This window comes from Danio rerio, chromosome 13, assembly GCF_052040795.2.
Source record: "Danio rerio strain M-AB ecotype USA chromosome 13, GRCz13ab, whole genome shotgun sequence".
NCBI lineage: Eukaryota > Metazoa > Chordata > Actinopteri > Cypriniformes > Danionidae > Danio > Danio rerio.
Genome location: NC_141033.1, coordinates 18,487,059 through 18,507,500, shown reverse-complemented (window position 1 = coordinate 18,507,500; position 20,442 = coordinate 18,487,059). Strand labels below are relative to the sequence as shown.

At 34.5% G+C, this 20,442-nt stretch overlaps 1 protein-coding gene across 33 annotated transcripts in view; it reads right to left on the bottom strand.

The window, feature by feature from the left end:
- The window catches only part of kcnma1a (potassium large conductance calcium-activated channel, subfamily M, alpha member 1a), a 368,217-nt gene that overhangs the window by 105,161 nt on the left and 242,614 nt on the right, over window positions 1-20,442 (bottom strand). For 16 of the 33 annotated variants that reach the window (XM_087278341.1, XM_087278345.1, XM_087278343.1 and 13 more), the window contains exons 9-11: window positions 18,512-18,603; window positions 1,936-2,046; window positions 1,582-1,687 (exon numbers count right to left, since the gene is read on the bottom strand). In XM_087278341.1, coding sequence (XP_087134467.1) covers window positions 1,582-1,687; window positions 1,936-2,046; window positions 18,512-18,603 — 309 coding nt within the window. Of the gene's footprint in view, window positions 1-1,581; window positions 1,688-1,935; window positions 2,047-18,333; window positions 18,604-20,442 lie in introns of all 33 variants that reach the window. The other 17 variants (XM_087278358.1, XM_087278352.1, XM_087278355.1 and 14 more) reach the window with 3 other exon arrangements.

Below are 20,442 nucleotides of genomic sequence, written 5' to 3'. Positions count from 1 at the left end.
GAGGCTGCCTTTCACAGATTAGAAACAGTTTTTTTTCTTTTTGCCTTCATCTGGACAACAGAGGGTTTCAGTCATGTAAGAATGGTTCACCATCTTGCAGGGTCACAACTGGGAGGTCATAACCAATAACTGAAAAGTGCCTGAAAGTATTCTCTAACTCTGTTCACTGCTCTTTTTCAAATATCTAATTTATGTTTTATATAAACATATACTCTGCTTCAGAATATACAGTTTAAATCAGAATTATTAGACACCCTTTTAATTGAAAATTTTTAAAATAAAAATAATAAAAATTATTTTTAAATATTTGCCAAATTATGTTTTACAGAGCAAGGACATTTTTACAGTATGTCTGATAATATTTCTTCTTCTGGAGAAAGTCTTATTTGTTTTATTTTGGTTAAAATAAAATTAGTTTTTAAAATCTATTTTAAGGTCAAAATAATTAGCTCCCTTAAGCTAATTTGTTTTTCGATAGTCTGCAGAACACACTATCATCATACAATAATTATCTTAATAATTATCTTAATTACTCAAACCTGCCTAGTTATCCTAAATAACATAGTTAAGCCTTTAAATATCCCTTTAGGCTGTATAGAAGTGTCTTGAAAAATATCTAGTGAAATATTATGATGTACTGTCATCATGGCAAAGATAAATAAAACCAGTCATTAGAAATGAGTTACTAAAACTATTATGTTTAGAAATGTGTAGAAAAACAGAAACTGGGGAAAAAAATAAGCAGGGGGCTAATAATTCAGAGGGGGTAATAATTCTGACTTCACCTGTATATAACTCATGCAATATGGTTTTATAAAGATTTTTTGAATCATCTACATTGTTGTCTAATAATGGTCCTTTAACCTTTGATTATTTAAGGGTGATATGGGAAAAGGATTTGGAGTTTATTTTTAGTGATGAGAAGTGGCTATCTGTCTGCTTAAATATATATCCTAAAAGTACTTCAAAACCTCTATAGAATATTTCCCAATTGTTCTCAGCCATGTTTCATATGTAAAGCCGACATTGGCACAGTGATGTATGTATTTTGGGATTGGGACAAAATCAAAATATACTGGAAAGATTTTCACAACATACTTTAAAAAATAATGAGAAAGACTGAATTGTACAGTGGAACTGTGTTTTGATCATGGTAAAGAATGTGAATTGAATTTTTGTATAAACTACAATTGTATAAACTTGTACAAAAAAATGTATACCGTTATTATGGTCAACTGTTCAGATACCTTTAGTCAATATGTGGCTGACTCAGGCAACCAGACTCTTACCACTGGAAAAATCAACCTATGATTTACATCAAAGATCTGAGGTGTTTTGGTACGTTTCGTCCTCCCTCTGGATTTTTTTGAGGGTACTCAGAGATTAAATTTCTTTCTAAATGTGGTTTATAATTTCTTTTTATTTTTGTCTTTGCTTTCAAGCATTTGTATGCATTTGAATGTTTAACAAAAATGTTTATTGTTTAACTTGTTGTTATGAGACACCAGTACCAGGATAAAGCATCAATGTTCATAATTAAATTGTCAAAACACATTTGTGAGAAGTATTTGATGACGTTACCTTCACTCTTGCTAGATCATGTGGGTTGAGGACCGATCCTTGATAGAATTCCACCTGAGTGAAGTGACGTTTGAACAAGGCTTCCAGCTCAAGATTAGGGGAAATACTAGAGAATTGCAAAAACAAAAAGCATGTATAATGAAATGATTTTGAAAACAATGTGACATTTGATCTCTGCAAGCAGCTAACAAAAGAATTTAAAAAAAGAGCTCACTGGTTAAGCTCCTTATTATATAAAAACAGGCAACTATATTTGATTTATTTGTTTTCCTTAGTAACAGTCATTATATTATTTAATGTAAGGAAAGGTTCCATCAAGCTTATAAAATGTATTCCAAAGGGACTTGTACTCACTTATGAAGAAAAACAATTTCTACATTGACATCATCCCTGTCCTTGTGTAGGAAGTCTTTAAGGAAGTTGGAAACACTTTCGAGCGTGATATGACCACAGACCACAATATGCCTGTAAGGGGGAAAATTCAGCTGAAGAGTGCAACGTAAAATAAAACAAAAACTTTGGCATATCCTAAAAAGGAACATAAGTCAGAATCATAATAATCAAAAATGTCTTGAAAAGATTAAATGTAGTGGCTTTCAAGCATTCACCATCCGTTCTAGACATAACAGCACATGTTGTTTTATCTCATATTTATAAACACGATTTAAAACATTAAATTAAGTGCTTTGAACTTTTCAGAACAAAATCGAATCTTACGTTTTAATGTTGGATTGTCAAATGTTCTTAATAAGCCGTGTCTCTGTGGCCAAACCACCCCTGTGCCGAGACGCATGTTGACATGTAAATCAATACTAACTGACATGTATCGGAACCCCTGTCAAAAGCGATTAAATTGTTTTCGGATCTGTGGCTGCTGTGAACTCTAACCGTGACTTCTCAGGACAGGCACCGAATGAAAAACTTGCAATACATCAGATGGAACAAACAAACAGACTAAACTAGATTGTTCCAGAGGTCACGGTCTTCTGGGGCTCATTTATTGTGACTCCATAGTAAGATCTAGTTTCATACTATAGAGCTGTTCCAAAACCTAAAAGTGAGCTGCCTTGACATCTATTGGCTATATTGGCAGTGCTCAAATAACATTTCATCAACGTATTAGGTAATGCTAAAATCGCAATCATTTAATCGTACTGTTGTTCTTCATTCCTAAAATAATTAGTGTTTCTAAGCAAAACTCACCCAAACAGACATTTTCTTACTTGTTTTCTGAATTAATCTGAGTTTGAGAAAATTGGTTGAGTAAATAATTCAGCGACTCACTCAAAAAAGAACTCACTTCATCTCTGAATGACTCAGTGAGTTTGAATAATTCAGTTCAATCTACGATCAGTGTTTGAACGAATTGATTCAATTAATGAATCAGTGACATCTTGTGGCACAGTAGAAAGAATAACTGAAACTGCTCCAAACTGTTCCAAAACTTAAGTGTGAGCTGCCTTGACATCTATTATCCACATAGGCGGTGCTCGAATAATATTTGGTCAAGTATTAGGCAATGCTAAAGACAAAATATTTCAAGAGTACTGTTGTTCTTTAATCCTAAATAAATCAGTGGTTCCCAACAAAATGTTTGCATTTCAACCAACACTTGCTTTTTTCTAAATGAATCTAAGTTTGAGAAAATAGGTTAAGTGAGTAATTCAACGACTCACAAAAAGAACTAATTTCATCTTGAATTCAGTAAGTTTGAATAAATTATTTTTGTTTGGTGCACCCAAAATCGCATACTTATGCATTATTCCATGCCATGCATCATTAGTGTAAGTAGATGTGTTTACACTGAAAACTCTAAGAAGAATAAGTCCACTTTAATTACACGGGTGATGCTTTTATTTAACTGGTAAATGTTAGTGTAGAAAGGTAAGTGTGGAATGTTGGGCACTTCACACACTCAATGGCAGCTGGATTACTTTATTTATTTCAGATTGTAAAAGCAAAATTCTCCTATGAGAATGATTATACTGCCTTACAATGATGAATGCGGTTATATTCATGGCAGGTATTATTTGGTAGTTTGGTCATTTATTTTACAAATTTGGCAACCGTCAAACATCATCTGGAAATCGATTTGAATTACTGCTTAGTAAAAAAAAAACATTAGTTTTCCATTTGGGACGACACTACAAACATAAATACTGTATACTATATGCTGTTGAGTGTGTAAGTGCATCAGTACATAGTGTATATTGTGCCATTTAGGATGCAGCTTATGATCAGCGTTTGAACTAATTGATTTAACAAATGAATCAGTGACACCTAGTGCCACAGCAGAAAGATTAACTGTAACTGTCAAGTATATCTGTCTGTGGATTGCAAGACAGGAGCGTAACATGAAAGGGCACAACTTGTAGCAAGTACGAGAGGCTTAACTTGCAGTAGTCGAGATCCTATTGTACTGTACGAGACGGCACAATGAGATGTTGTTGGCAAGATGGAACTCAGAACGCTTTCACCAAATATTTTCATGAGTTTTCTCCAAATTTATCCACAACCAATTCATTTGATATCTTATTACAATCATTCATTTAGCAACTCCACCATGCAACTCCGCTCGCTGACTTCTTCATTTGTTTTGCCATGACAGTTATCCTTCTCCCCGTCGCCCTCTGTGGTTACAAATAACAGTACAATGGCAAGCGCATTAAGTATGAAAGCATCCAAAACTTGCAGCTGTACATTAAAAACTGTGATGCTTGGGTTTATGGTTGGGGAAGGTGTAGACATTAATAATTGTGATGCTTGGAGTAGGTGTAGACTTTAATAACGCTGATGGTTGAGTTTAGGTTTAGGGAAGGTGTATGCCTTAATATCTATGATGGTTGAGTTTAGGTTTGGGGAAGGTGTATGCGTTAATAAGCATGATGGTTAAGTTTAGGATTGGAAAACGTGAAGATGTTATTAACAGTGATGGTTGGGTTTAGGTGTGGAGTAGGTGTAGACATAACTAACTAAACGTGACTGATGTACAGTGCCATCTTACTGACAACTTAGTTTTGAGTTATGCCTCTAACCTACTACAGGTTATGCCACTTCATGTTACGCCTTTGTCTTGCAGTCCACAGACAGACCCTACTTAAAACAGTTCCAAACCTAAATGTGAGCCTTCTTGACATCTATTGGCTATATAGGCAGTGCACTAATAACATGTTGTCAAAGTATTAGGTAATGCTATAGATTCAATCATGCAAGAGTACTGTTGTACTTCAATCTTAAATAAATCAGTGTTTCTAAACAAAACGTTTGCCTTAAAAACTCACTCTAACAGACACTAACTTGCTTATTTTCTGAAAGAATATGAGTTTGGGAAAATTAGTTAAGTGAACAATTCAATGACTCACTAAAAAAACTCACTTTATCTCCGAAGGAATCAGTGAGTTTGATGCTGCCTTCACATTTGTCGGCTGTGCTCAGACAACATTTCGTCATGTATTAGTTAATGCTAAAGACGCAATAATTCAAGTGTACTGTTGTTCTTCAATCCTAAATAAATCAGTGTTCTAAACAAAATGTTTGCATATAAAACTTAACTCAAACAGACACTTACTTGCTTATTTCTGAATGAATCTGAGTTTGAGAAAACTGGTTAAGTGAATAATTCAACGACTCACTCAAAAAAAAATGCTTCATCTCCAACTGAATCAGAGAGTTTAAATAAATCAGTTTAGTCTATGATCAGTCTTTGAACTAACTGATTCAATAAATGAATCAGTGACAGTTAGTGGAACAGCAGAAAGATTAACTGAAAACAAAGAAAACTAGTCTTTAAACTACACCCCAAACTACACACTAATGCACTTCAAATTACACATCAAAGTAACACTAAAGAGTTTAACTTGTCTGCAATAATCTGACTCATATAAAAGATTACAGCCATCATTACCATCCAAACAACTTAATGACCACTTCTATTACAGTTGCATAACAATAACAGTGCTTTATTTGTCAAGCAGGGCTTCTATGCAACAGGAGGTTAAAGAGTTGAGCTGTAGCCATGGGGTTTTGCGGATCACTTCACTTCCCATGCTGGATTACTCCAATGCTGCTGTGGTCAAACTCTCGAGAGCTTTAACCATGCACGGTCATCAATCTAAATCTGTCCAAACTAACTCTCTTCCCTCAGACAGATGCAACGTGCTTAAGGGTTTACAAAGAACAGGGGCTGCTGACCCTAATTGTAACTGGATGGATGTGCCTGTGTACTCTCAGGTGCCGCAGAAGTGTGCTTATTTGTGCTGCAATTCAGGGCAAACATTAAGCGGATCTCTTTTGGCCGGAGGGACCCGATGAGGCTTTATGGGTGCAGTGTCTGGATGCTATCACGCATAATGATCTTCACAGATCTGGCCTCTTGTATTTAATGAGTGGTAGTAATTGCACGCTTGACTGTCCCGGGATGAGAAGACTCTGTTGAGTTGATGGCTTGGTGTAAAGCCAGCAGCGTCTGGCAAAGGGGCGGCTTGATGAGAGACACATTATTCATGTTTTCCCATTTCCAAAAATGCCCGTTTCAAAGCTTTAGCTAAATCGGAGGGTTTTGTATAACAATGCTCTCACTCTTTTTCACTCTAGAAAAGCAGAACAGAGTCTCTGGCATAGAGACAAACACACTCTGTCTCGGCTTATGTCAGACATCTTGTCTCCATGTTTGGATGAGCTATCAGCGGAGCGTGACTGTGCTACTGATTGTGTTTCACCACTGCGGGGGTGTTTTTTTTTTTTTACATTGTTTATGGTATTGCCAATGAAAGCAATAGAAGAAATAAAATGGTAAAGAGAAAATTAGGTAAGACTGGTGCCAATGTAAGCTGCTATAGTTAAAGTGCAGACCCGTAGCCAGCCTGGTGAAAAGGGTGATTCCTTTTTCTCAAAAAGTGGACCTTTTTGCAGTTATTCGCCTCATGTTTTATTTAATTAGGAGTTTTAAACACTGCATTTTGGTGACATTTAAAGCACTATTTTTAGCTGGATTAGCTTGTTGGATAGTCATTATAACCGCACTTTTTTGACCCGTTTCCACTGAGTGTTACGGTATGGTTTGGTTGTTTCCACTGTCAAAAGGTACCAAAAGTGAACCGTACCATACCACTTTTAGGGTACCCTTTCGAAGCACAACAAAAGGGTACCAAAAGGCGGAGCAAGACTTAGTGCTATTGATTTACAGAGATACATTACAAAAATTAAAACATTACACCGTAATAATGTATACATATAGTAATGAGCCATGGTTGACCTGAGCTTAAACAATTTTTTTCATCATCTTGATGAACAGCCACAAAGCCAATTAGAAGAGCAGAATCTACCCTGTGCCCTGTAGTTGTTTACAAGGTCGTCTAAAGCATGAGTGGTTTCACTTTGTCTCGAGAGCTCACCTGGCATTTATATTTAAAAATAATGAACCCTTTGAGCTGATGATAATAACGTGCGCGTAACTATTGAAGTGCTTCTGACATTCAATGCTTTCAGAAGAGGACAAATGAGAGTGTTGCTAGGAAAAAAACTATGAAAAAAACAAAGGAGGAGCCTGAAAAAAACTAAGGAGCAAATTATTTTTTTCAGCAATCTAAAAGATGAACAAACTGCTATGTTTAACTGTTATCATCACCTTGTGGACTATTATGAACTCGGAATGACGGAATTACTTTTTTACAAGAGGTTACATGTGGGAGGGTAATAATATTAACTCTGGGGGCCCCATCTGCAGTTATAATCAAATCCTGTTCATAGAAAGGTTAGTAATGAACATTTATACACAAGTATTTATGTGTATAAAGCATCTGCTTTATGAGAAGTGCTTCTCATATGATATGTGAACGACCCATACAGCTTTACTTTGACATTTCCTCGAGCGAGAATAACTTCGACTGAAACATTCCATCGTACACCATGCCCAACAAAAGAGTACCACTGGTACCCTTTTGGCAGTAGAAATACCAGCCTGATAAAGGTGACCCGTACCGTAATGTACCACTCAGTAGAAATGGGTCATTTGAGGTACCAAAAACATTTGATAAATATATAAAATAGAGAAATCTGAAAAAAAAAAACTTATTAATAAATACATATTTATTACTTTACATATTATTAGAAGAAAGCGAGCCAAAGTTCGAGTTTTTAATAAAAAAAAAAAGGTTTTGTTAAAAAAAAAAAAAAAAGAACATTAAAAGTTCATGGATAACAAAAATAGCCCAATTAGTATTAAAATTAACATTATTATGGTATGCTTTTAGTGCTTCACATTTTTTAATTGGTAATTTTTTCTTTCAAGAATGAGGTCCAAGATTCAGAATAAAAAGAATGGCCTACTTGTAGTGAACGATGACTTCACGTTCATCATATTGTGTTTTCTTTCCCTGCTGGATGTTGGACTCATGAAAAATAATTGTTTTTATTCATTGGAATCCTTCTTTGACAGGTTATTTTCACTATTTATGATGGCATAGCAGTTAAAATAAGACAAATCAGCGCATGTAGACCTTATATCAGTGAGGGGTGGGTCTTTCGCACCACACCAACCACCCCTGGCTACGGGCCTGAAGTGCACTCAGTAATACGTACTTACTAAATTTTAATTATGATGTTTCCATTATTAGAATAATCAGGAATTAAAAGTGTCATGTTTAAAAGAAATATTAGGCAGAACAATTGTTTGAAAGACACTGATTAAAGTAACGGTCACACTGTAAAACCCAACAGTCAACTTTATCAAATAAAATCGTTAACTTAAAATTGACTCAAAGTTAATTCTACTCATTTGAAAAGAGTTTTAAACTTAGTGTTAAAGGTAATGAATTAATTAAATACCTTATTACTTCGACTTAAATGGAGTAAGTTCACAGTACTCATATAGATTAGTTCATTTAATTCAAATGTTTTGTAGCAATCGGTTTCTTAAAACAGTTTGAGTGGTATTAACATATTGGGTTTTATAGTACTCAGTTGGTTTGACTTCTCTTCATTTGTCGGGATTTACTTTGCTCAAATTGCTTCGTTTACTCAAATGGATTAAGTTCACAGTACTCATTAAGATTAGCTTTTAAACTTAAATGGTTTGTTGCAATAGGTTTCCTCAAACGGTTTGAGTTACCTTAACTTGTGTTTTACAGTTCACTTAATATTCAGCTTTGTAAATTGTTTAAAAGGTACAAATGTTTTGCTAAATTTATATCTGTATATAATTTGACCAGTTTAAATCAGGTTAATATTTTTCATGTAATTAAAAATATTTTGCTTAAAGTACTTGTGGACTTAAAAGTTTCCAGTTATGGAAAAGCTTGTTTTTTTCTAGATGATCTACTGTATTTGCATTTTTATTAAAATGTTTATCCTCATCTTTTATTGATTTATTTCATTTTTTGACTGTATAGCCGCACTCTGGGCCTAAAATTAACACATTAAGTGCCAACAGTGAATACAAATCTGCACTGGTTAGCATTTTTAATGATGTTACTCAGTAGCTGTCCAATAAATGTAGAATGATTTATAAATTGCCATCAACAAAAGGTTTTTGCATAGTTTTAACAATCTTACTGCTAATTGATGTATAATAACAGTAATTCAAGTAATAATAAAAATTAGGATATTACAGAGTCCAGTTTCTCAAACCCCTGACCACCGGCAGGTGTCTCAACATGTTAGTTTTAGACCCTGGCTTCACAAATAACAATTAAAATTGAAATCACAGACTAAATAATAATATTTAGACGTAAATTGAAACGAACATCAGAGCATTTAACAAGAAAAACAACACATTTGAAATATAAAAATACTTAAATAATTTTTGGTAAAAAACAACTTAAAATCTAAACACTGAAGATGTCTCCAACGGAAAAATACACACACTAACAACACCACACTGTGAACAACACACAGTGAAGAGAACACTTGGGTTACACAAAATGTTACACACAATAAGGTGAAATAAAAATGCACAAACTGAGCAAGCAAATGCAGAAGGGAAATTACCCAGCATGCACCGTGAAAACATGCCAAAAAACAAACCATCAAAAGAAAAAAAGGAAATTATAACCAAAAAATAGAAGAACTTAAAAACAACAAGCTCGAACATCAGCCTCAGCAGCGAAACCACTGATACTGCTCTAATCCTTAAACTGAGCAACCATTTCAGAGCCGAACGAAAAGTCTGTTTCCGCACTCACCACAGACGTTTATAACGAGCAGCGTTTTCATAAATACTGAGGAGAGCATCAACGGATGAAAGCGGTGCAGGCCTGCCCTTCTTTTCAAAACGTGAAAGCAGAGCTTGAGATGGACCACATGTGTAGTCCATATGGGGCTCCATCATCATTACGATAAACAACTTGATGCAGGGGAACAATAATGAATTTAATTTGCCAACTCTTTAGCAAGTAACATGTCTTAAAAAGACTGTAATTATTCAGAAACACTCCATTATGTCATATCTGACAGCAATTTTCCAGTATATGCTGAATGATTGGTTATCACTCAATAACTACCAGATATGGAACATTAGGGGAAAAAAAACGAGAAGGTTAATGGCAAACAACTGTAAGCTCATTAAAGTGTAAATGGCGTATTTGTGTAATTGTGAGGTTTGTTTCCGAGGCCTTGTTTACATATGGTATTGAGATATGTATATTTTTTATAAATCTATTGTTTATTTATTTCTGAACAAGGGATAGCATCGATTAATTAACGTTCGCCAAGAACGTAAATGTACCCAAATTAGCAGTAACAGTTGTCATTGGTGGTATCTTAGCCAGATATTAAGGATATTATTGTTTATTTTAAAGATATAAAAATACAAATTCGTGAACGACTATGAATTGATGAACGACAAAAACAACCACAACGATATCAAAAAGCCTATTGTTCACAATGTTGATAATTAAGAAGCCGTTCTTATTCTTATCAAATCATAACTGGACAACGTTGGTGTAAATGGGGGATTATTGGGGCACCTGTTTACATTTTACCACATTTCTAGGTCTTGGAAAGCAGATTCACAATTAATGTGGTCAAATATGTGCCACAAAATACCAGTTAATCTCCTCCTAATGCCTGACCTTATTCATAAACACTACAGGACCTGTTGCTGAAGTAAACTTAGTTCCTAATGAGGTCTAAATTAGTCTTGATTCTTACTCAAACCCAGAATGTTTGTAATATATTTGCAGGTATCACAGTAGAAATGCGGATTTAAATCATTCAAATTGTGCAAAGTTAGGCTGTCAATGTGAGATCAGAAAAGGCCATGCCTACACATGTCCATAGAACCATCTCATCTCAACCATCTCATCTCAACATTCAACATGTTTTGCGATGGGCACAACTGACTTCATACTGCATCTCAGTTTAAACCAATAAAATTAATAATAGGATTTATGTGGTTTTCAAATTGGGTTTCTACTGAATCACATGGCAATGCAGATATTTAATGTGGAGCAGCTATACTGTTCTACAGTTATGAATTTTTATCTGTTCTACAGCTATCAATATTTTATTTTTCAATCATCTTCTTTGAAATAACCATGGGATTTCTGTTAAAATTATACCTATTTCGCAATTCAAGTTTTCTTTAAAAAACAACAAGTTAAGCCTCATTTCCAATGAGCAGCACTGTTCAGTGCAAACTGGTACAGTATGATCCAGGATAAACCTAACTTATGTTTCCACTGTTAACAGTGCCCTTTACTTGATCAACGTTACTTGACAGACATAGGGTATGCCAGAAAAGAACAAACAAAAAAAGTATTCGAAACAGCTCTGATGTGTACCGGAACTCCTCTGTGGCCATCCTTTTAGAAACGTGCTGCACAACCTTTCCATTTCTCACCATGCAATAGAGCTCTCTTTGCACCCTTCCTTTACCGATGATACATAAAAATGTCTGCACATCCTACATTGACCATGGCTCATTTCTGTGTGCTGACATTATTGTATACATATTTTTAAAAATGGTGGCTCTTGTAGTATGTACGTATTTATTCGGATACCCATTAAGGTATCAGAGTACGGTGTGAGCTAACCCAATAAAAGGTTAACAAAACAATATGGTTAGCTATTTGGGACCATTTATATCTTCTGACAGTGGAAACTATAATAACTGTGTACTGTCGTTTTGTGGAAATGTGTTATCATATAAAAGCAGGTAACTCTTTTTTCCATGTTTATGGTAATTGTTAAATAAACCATAAATAAATAACTTTATGAATAACATACTTAAGAACTTAACTGAATAGATCATTTAAAAAGACTCTTGTAGTATTAAAAGGCTCTAGTTCACAAATGTGTTGTCAGTCAATTTTATCTTTATAAACTAATACAGTATATATTTTAAAAAAGAACATTGGTATAAATTTTTACAAATGTGGGGTTGCAGTTTTTTATTATGTTGGTATATTTCTATTAATATTCATTTTGGTTTCATTTTTAATTTAATTAACATTTTGATTTAATGTAAACAAGTGTAACTTTTTTATCTTTAAAATCACAAAAAAAAAAATTAACATTAGAGCTGTTTATGAATGTGATTCTGCACTGATAAAAATAAAAATTGATTTGAAATTTTCAAACTGCATTATTATTCTCTCTTAAATCAATTATGAGCTTCTAGGCTAATTACACTCAAAATAACACTCAAATGCCGACAAAAAGGAGTGCTTGTGAGTTTGGCTCATGTAAGTTGATTCTTATGTCATACAAGATTTACGTAAACAGCTCACTAAAAACACTGGTGTGATTCGCTTAAATGTTAAACAACCTGTAATTTTTTTTTTTTATCTGAAAACAATTAGAGCAGTGTTTAATGTATTGCTGACTAATACACTTAAATGATGCCATTTCTAATTTCCAGTATGGTTTACAGAAAACGGAAATACCAAGAAACTTTAATATGTTGTGCAGTTTATTAGACTCCACAAACAGCATTATAACACAACCTTAAAATGTATTCAGGATAATAAAACAGAGCTGTTTCTTCCTCACAAGAGCATGACCAGAACAAAACAGAAGTGGTCGACTGTGGCATAATAAAAGCTCTGCTGCTTTTGTCACATCACACTATTCTCTTATCAGCAAAGTGATTAATGCACACTGGCTTTTCATTTTCAGCCAACCACTTAATTTTCAGTCATGCCACTACTAAATCACCATGTGTAAGATCTGATTTAATTAAAAATCTGTGATCTTCACTGCCTGTAAGATATATGATATAATATAAGCATCACCCTGTACAAGAAGCACTGCATTAAATTCCATTTTTCCATGCCTTGTCTTTAAAATATGGAAATTTATTTCACCCCAGTGTTTTTAATGGTTTCTGCATAGCCTGCTGATACTAATACTGCTTGTAATACTGCTTTACTTTCATTTCATTTTATGAATAGTCACATAAATCTTTCACCAGATGTTATCACTGGAGGCGACGCAGTGACGCAGTAGGTAGTGCCGTCGCCTCACAGCTAGAAGGTCACTGGTTCGAGCCTCGGCTGGGTCAGCTGGCGTTTCTGTGTGGAGTTTGCATGTTCTCCCTGCATTTGTGTGGGTTTCCTCCGGATGCTGCGGTTTCCCCCACAGTCCAAGACATGCGCTCCAGGTGAATTGGGTAGGCTAAATTGCCTGTAGTGTATGGGTGTGAATGAGTGTGTATGGATGCTTGCCAGAGATAAGTTGCAGCTGGAAGGGCAGCCGCTGTGTAAAACATATGCTGGATTAGTTGGTGGTTCATTCTACTGTGGTGACCCCAGATTAATAAAGGGACTAATCCGATAAGAAAATGACTGAATGAATTAATGATTATTGTTGCTGAAAAAAACATTGCTGTGCACAGAACCCATTGCTTCAGTGTTCTTGTTTTGATTTTTAAATCGATTTCAGAAACAAATTTTTGCCACAGCTAAATAAGGAACAACAAGATAGCATAAATATAATTAGCATTAACATGGAAAAAAATGAGTGTTATCTACTTTTGTCATATAATAACACATTTTCACCAAACGAAAATTTTTGTTTCCACTGTCAGAAGTTATGAATAATACCAAATAGCTAACCATATTATTTTGTTACACTTCCATTGGGTTACCTCACACAGTACTCGGGTATCTTGATAGTAAGTAAATAATGAAATATTGTTCATTGATTGTGACTATATCATTTATGTTAATTTGATGCTGGGATCTGTGTGTTTTGTTCTCTTTCTCTCTTTCTTTCTTTCTTTCTTTCTTTTCTTTCTTTCTTTCTTTTCTACTTTTTTTTTTTCTTTCGGTGGGAGGATCTGGAAGTTATCTGTGCAAAAGAATCTGTTATATCTCAGCAAGACAACGTTCAATGCAGTAAGCTGTCCAGCATCACAGACTATAGATCAGACTGTCAGCTATGCACGAATAGTTCTCCATACACACCTAAGCAGAAGTCAGAGAACCAGATGACTGAACTTCCATTGATCTCACTCATTTTAATCCATTGTGAAAACCATATCAGTAACGGCATTTCTATATGCCATTCACCCTCTTTTCAACTCTCGCTCCATGCCAACGTTCTCGTTCTCAGTGTGGCTTGGATTGCGGAGTGAATCTCAGAGGCGGCGCATGAGCTCAGAGTTTAGTCAGGGTTTATGTCAGTTTCAGCCGTGCTCTAATGGAAACCACAGAGACCCTGGGCTGATCCAACAGAATGCTGCTCTATATTACAGTCATAGATCCAGATCTGTGTTCCTGTTCTGATGGTTAAAGGCTATGCTGAACACACGCTGACATTAAAAACCTGGCTATGCACTGCAGTGAATTTAAAAGTGGAGATTACGCAAACTATTGCTAGCCTCTGCACATCATGACCTTAGCGTCAGGGCTCAAGACAAATGAAGGAACATGTCTGAAGATCCACTAACCTCTAAGCAGAAAGATTTAGGCCAAACTACTTCATAGCTGACAAATAGCAGAATCACTCATTAAAGATGGTTGTCAAAATCACAGTTTGGTTTTAACAAAAGTCATGTGCTGTTTAAAGGATTCTTTAGTATAAATAAACATAATTCAAAGTGTGGTTTTAGCTAGATTGTTTAATGTTTTAATGAGAGCTTATAAGCTCTCTTATGCTCATCAAGCCTTATGCATTGCCTCAAAATACAGCAAACTTGTAAAATGTTGAAGTTAAAATGAACTGTTTAGGAACAAAATCTTGCAGTAAAAATTTAAAGTGAAATTTGGTATCAAAGTCTTAAACAGGTTCACAGATATTTCATTAATGCAGGACATTGTCTCATTCAGTTTAAAGTGCTTCATCATTCCAAGTGTAAAATGAATAAAATATTTCCAAAGGTGTCGCCATTGTGTGACAAATGTCAGTTTGGCTCAATCCTTTGTTATGTGTCCCAAATTACAGAGTTTCTGGAATAAAATATTTCAAGTTTTTTTCAAATAGATTAGACGTTCCAATAGAACCAGATCCTAAATTAATTATATTTGGAGTGTCCGACTAATTTTTGAGACTTACACAAGTACAACAACAGTTTGTTTCATTTGGGTTCATCTCTGCCAAAAAACAATTTCCTTTTGTTTTGGAAGTAAAAAGAATATTTAAATTATGGCTGACAGAGTTAACGGGTACATTACATCTGAAAAAAAAATTTGGTACACCTTAATAGACAAGGTTTTGTTATTTGAAAAAAAAAAAAAGTTCTACTTTTAATTCCTTTCTACAAACTTGTGATTGATATGTTAACTATGCCTTTAGTACCCATTTTTCCTATTGGATAGCAATAGCAGACGATTGGTTGGGGAATGCATGTTTATTTTTTTGTTTAATTTTTATTCTTATGAATAAAATGTCTTATTGTTAAAATGTAAGTTTTATGTTTATATATAAAAAAGTGTATATACAAGTGAATGTCTGCTAAAATTTTTAATAATAAATATATATTTAAACCAAGAAACTAAAATGAATTTGAGTGTAAAATGAATGAATGTTTAAATAAAAAGCTCAAACTATAAATAAAAATATTACTATTATTATTATTTATATGATAAAATATTGAATATATTTTATATTTTAAAAAATTCCCTTTATTGCAAAGCTGAATTTTCAACAGCCAATACTTCAGTCTTTTGTGTCACATGATACTTTGATACTGATACTTTCTGATACTTTGTTTTAAATGTAATTAAATAAACATATTAATGGATGAAACTTTTGTTTTTGTCAATATTCATTGAGGCCCCAAAACATATTATGGTTGTGTATTCATAATAGGGCTGCACATTATTGGAAAACATGTATATAGCAAAATTTTGTTTTCCTCCAATATATTTGCCGATAAATACAAGATGACTTGAAAAGCTTTTTTATTTTGTCTTTTTTTGAAAGAATTCATCATTTTTGGTAGATTACTATACTATTACAATACAAAATTGTTGCAAACAATTTATACGTGTTGAATTTAAACAAACAAATTAAATTTAGCAATGTCACAACTTAATTTGTTTGTTTAAATTCAGCCCAAATAACCTGTTTGAGGGATTATCTTTGAATATTTGTTTTTTTTTTAAGTGTATTAAGAATGTTATGCATAATACATAATAACCAAATTACAAGCATAAATAAATACATAAAAGTATTAGTTAAAATGACCAAAAAAAAAAGCTTTTATGATTTTCTTCACATAGTACTTGGGCACAGAACTTTTTAATAATTAAATGTAAAATATCCCTGTATAGTTTTTTTTTTTTTAAATCAAATTATTAATTAAATATAATCAATCTTTTTAAGCTAAAGCTTCAAACAATATAATTTATTATGCTTTTATGCTTTCTTGAAATGCTTAGTAATAAATCACAATTTTAAAAACAAACATGCAAACAATACATTTCACTACACTATGGATAAACTATTGTGCCTGATCAACTATAATCATCCCTGGAAATTGCACTTGCCATGTGAATACTGCAATATCGATGCTGAAACAATATATTGTGCAGCCTTAATTCAAAATTTGACACTGTCACTCTGATACTGACTGTATTTGTCCATCACATACCACCAATAATTAAAAACACCAATGTGTCTTTAAAAAAAACAGAAAATCAATCATCAACAAAAATCATCTAAGTCTTGTGTAGTGACCTCTGTGAGCTAAGCATCCAATCATATGTGATTGTATATTTTTACTTAAATTACACACTAAAAAACATCCTGGTTGAAGTTAAGTCAGTACTGGAAATGTACTCATTAATAATAAAAAATGGCTGAAATAATTGGACAATTATCTAATAATTCATTTTAAGTAATAAAACTACACTGAGCATGACTAAAGTCAGCATTTATATAACATTTATCCTCCAACTCTTATTCATAAACACCTACTCAAGGACTTTATTTCTGGTAGAAAAAAAGGCTTGAGGTCTTGAATTTTTTATTATTATTTTTTTTTTTGAGTTTATGCAAAATTGCCCTCTAACAGTACGCATTTTGCACCAGTCTGTCGGAAATGTGCTGACAGAGGAAATAAATATCCCAACACATTTATTTGGAGGTGTCGTGATGTGTCCGTTCACGAGCACACAGTCCCATGCATATTTAAACAATAAGGCGAAGCCTGGTGCCCGTCTTTCTGCTCAGCCAGAGAGCTGGAGCCTACTGTAATTGCAACCAGATGCATGCGGAGTCAGAGAGAAAGTGAGAGAAAGAGAGAGCCTCAGCTCTTTTGACAAGGCCTTCTCTCAACACCAGACTGCGAATCCAAACGTGGGGCCGAGGCCAAACATAACATTTCATCAATCTTGTTTCACTGACAGCGAAACGGCATCAAACAAAGGGGCTCCTAATGGCTTTCTCCCGACTCAGTATTTGCCCTCAAATTCAGATGATGAAAGCCGGACGTGACCGTGGGCCTGCTTCACGCTGCGAAATGGGTTGGGAAAAAAAGTGTACGCACTAGAGAGAGAACTTAAATGCGGGAGAATCGCTGTGCTGATGACAAGGCCGTGTTTGAGCCAGAAACGAGTGGAGGGTTTCAAAATATCCACATTCACATTCAGGGGTCATCTTTGAAAAGGAACAGAAAAAACGGGACATGGTAATAAAAGTACCAAGCGGGGCAAAAAAGCAAGCCAATTGCAATGGAGCAGCTCCAGTGCGAGAGCTGAGGCATCCAGGCATTCAGGGTGTGCGCTGACTGAAGATCAGGGCCAGAGTCATGTCACACAGAGATGAGGTGAAGGGCCAGCAGTGACGCACAGCCAGAGAGGCTCTTTTCACTGCAGCATGCAAAATAAAATAAAATAAAAAAAAGCCAACAGACATCCATTCACACACAGCATGCTAGCGATGAATCAAGCATGATGGACAAAACTTAAAAAACACAAAACTGAAACAAACACAAGACAATGATGACACTAAGTAAACTGCCTTTTTTAAAATCTCGAACTAGTGACTTTTCATCAATCATAGTATTCGCTTCTATCACAAATGCCAAACAAACATTGATTCTACGGCAGCACATACAGTAACGGATGGAAAACCAACAGTAGTCACTGTAATGAAATTAAAATGCAGCAGATGTGTTACGGAAAAGAAGCCATGGACACAGAGCAAAGGGCATGGACATGTGGCTTCGATGGCCAAGGTCTCCAGTCACAGTGTGACATTCATTTATCCTATCTTTTTTTTTTTTTGTCTTCACTAACCCCATTTCTCTCTATCAGAGATGGGGGTGCGTGAGTCACACAACCACACCTGTTCTGGATTTTGACTTACTTTCTGCCTCGTGTCGAGTTATAACTCCCTCCGTATTTCTTCCGATTAAGGATGAGAGCAGCAATTTCTGGCACGTAGCGAGCAAACATGGCCTACATGCATGGAACAGAAAAAGAAAAGGGCATGCAAAGAGGGGTTCTGCTGTGACCAAAGCCACAGAGGCACCTGGAATACTTACTTTCTGCCATTTACCGCACTATAGGAACCACCATATTTCTTGCGGTTTCCTATTAACTCTATGATTTCAGGGACGTAGCTGGCAAACATGGCCTAAGGAGAAGATGGGAGACAGAAGCAGAGGCTAAAAAAGAGAGCGGAGAGACCCGTACGAGTCTGGAAATTTTTTTTCCCCGACCGCTGAGATCTAGAAATTGACATGTATTTTGTTGGAAAAAAAATTAAATAAAACAAATGAAAACTGATCATATCTAAATGATATACAGTAAAAAAGTCAATTTTTCATTTAAATTGAGGGGGAAATTGAATCATGGACAAAAAGCCAACTTTGGAGACACTCCACTGGACCGCAGATAGCATTTGTAGTGCTGTCCATCTGTTTTCTCTGACAGAGCAAAAAGCTGTCTTGTGAAAAGCAAGAGAAAAAAAAACCTACATGCCATGTTTTGTCCAACAAACACTAATGCAGTGGCAAGTGGATTTGAATAGTCCAGCCTGATGGCCCACAGCTGCAAAGCACATTAAGACTCATTAGTGTCCTTTAAATGAGCTGGATGCGCTTTGCAAGATGGCAGCCTTGACAAAATTCTGTTTTATCTCCACTCTGTGCTTTACTTGGGATCTTAATCCCAAAGTTGTCAGCCTGACCTTCCTCGAAAAAAGAAAAGTTGTATGAGGTTCTTCACCTCTCTCTTGGGCCCTGATGAATTATGACATCTGCCTGATCAGATCTGACGGTTTACAACATTTCCATACTGAAGCCATTAATTGGACACCTGATATAAAGCAGAGCGGTGATTATTTCCAGCCCTGCTCAAAAACACAAAGAAATAGCAGATTGCTATGGAAACTTCTGGACAGCTGGATATTTGTGTCCAGTGATAGAAGAGAAGTGCATCTGTCCTGCATTACATATATATTAACATCACATGAGACTTTTTGAATGCCTGAGGCAGATCTATAAGGTTGAGATTGACTCTTTCACACACCCAGGGCCCTACACTGTAAAAACAAATACTGGTCGCCTTAAATCTTTAAGTTGAATCAAATTAACCTTATGAGTCTATTAAACCTATATTATATTAAACTGACTTAAAACAGCTTGTGTAAACTTGTATAAATTATGTTAGAACATGATTAACTTAGTTAACAAGTTACAATGAATTAAAACTCTATGTTGTCATGACTAATTGATCCAATCATTTTTTACAGTGAACGACTGGATGATATATATTGATTCTTGAATAGACATGGGCTGATACAATTTCCATCAACCTTGGATAAAAATACCACAGTAAAAAGCTCACAAATATAATAAGGGAATAATCCTCAGAATTGTGTAATATCTGGAAGTTTTTTTTTTTTTAACTTTGTGAAAAATAAAAATATTGAAGAAGCTTTGGAAGTCTGAAGCTGTGGAATGTGAATTGCTGTTTGATTAGATTTATTTTATTATTTTTATTTGTTTTATTATATTTTATCTATTTTTTAATTATTTTTAATAATTATTATTACATTTTTATTTTAACCTAAACCTGTCTGGGGTACGTTTTGGGTATTGGAATTTGATTTTTTGTAAAACCTAATAAAGAAATGTTATACCATATATTACCATGGTATGGTGATTACTGCTTTAAAATAAATATTTTTTAAATGTCTGGGTATAAAAAAACAACAACTGTTTACCTAATTGAACACAATATATTTTATTACGATAAACATTTAAAATGTTTTGGAACAGTAAACATGTCAGGCTAAATTATTAAAATAAATCATTGACTTCTGCTGCCATTATTAGTTTTAATAACACAGATTTTTTCACAACATATAAAAACACATTTTAAAAAAACTCTTACATATATCTAAGGAATGGTATAACAGAAAATGTTTGCGGTATTAAAACCTTGACCTTTCCAAACCGCAGTAAACCTC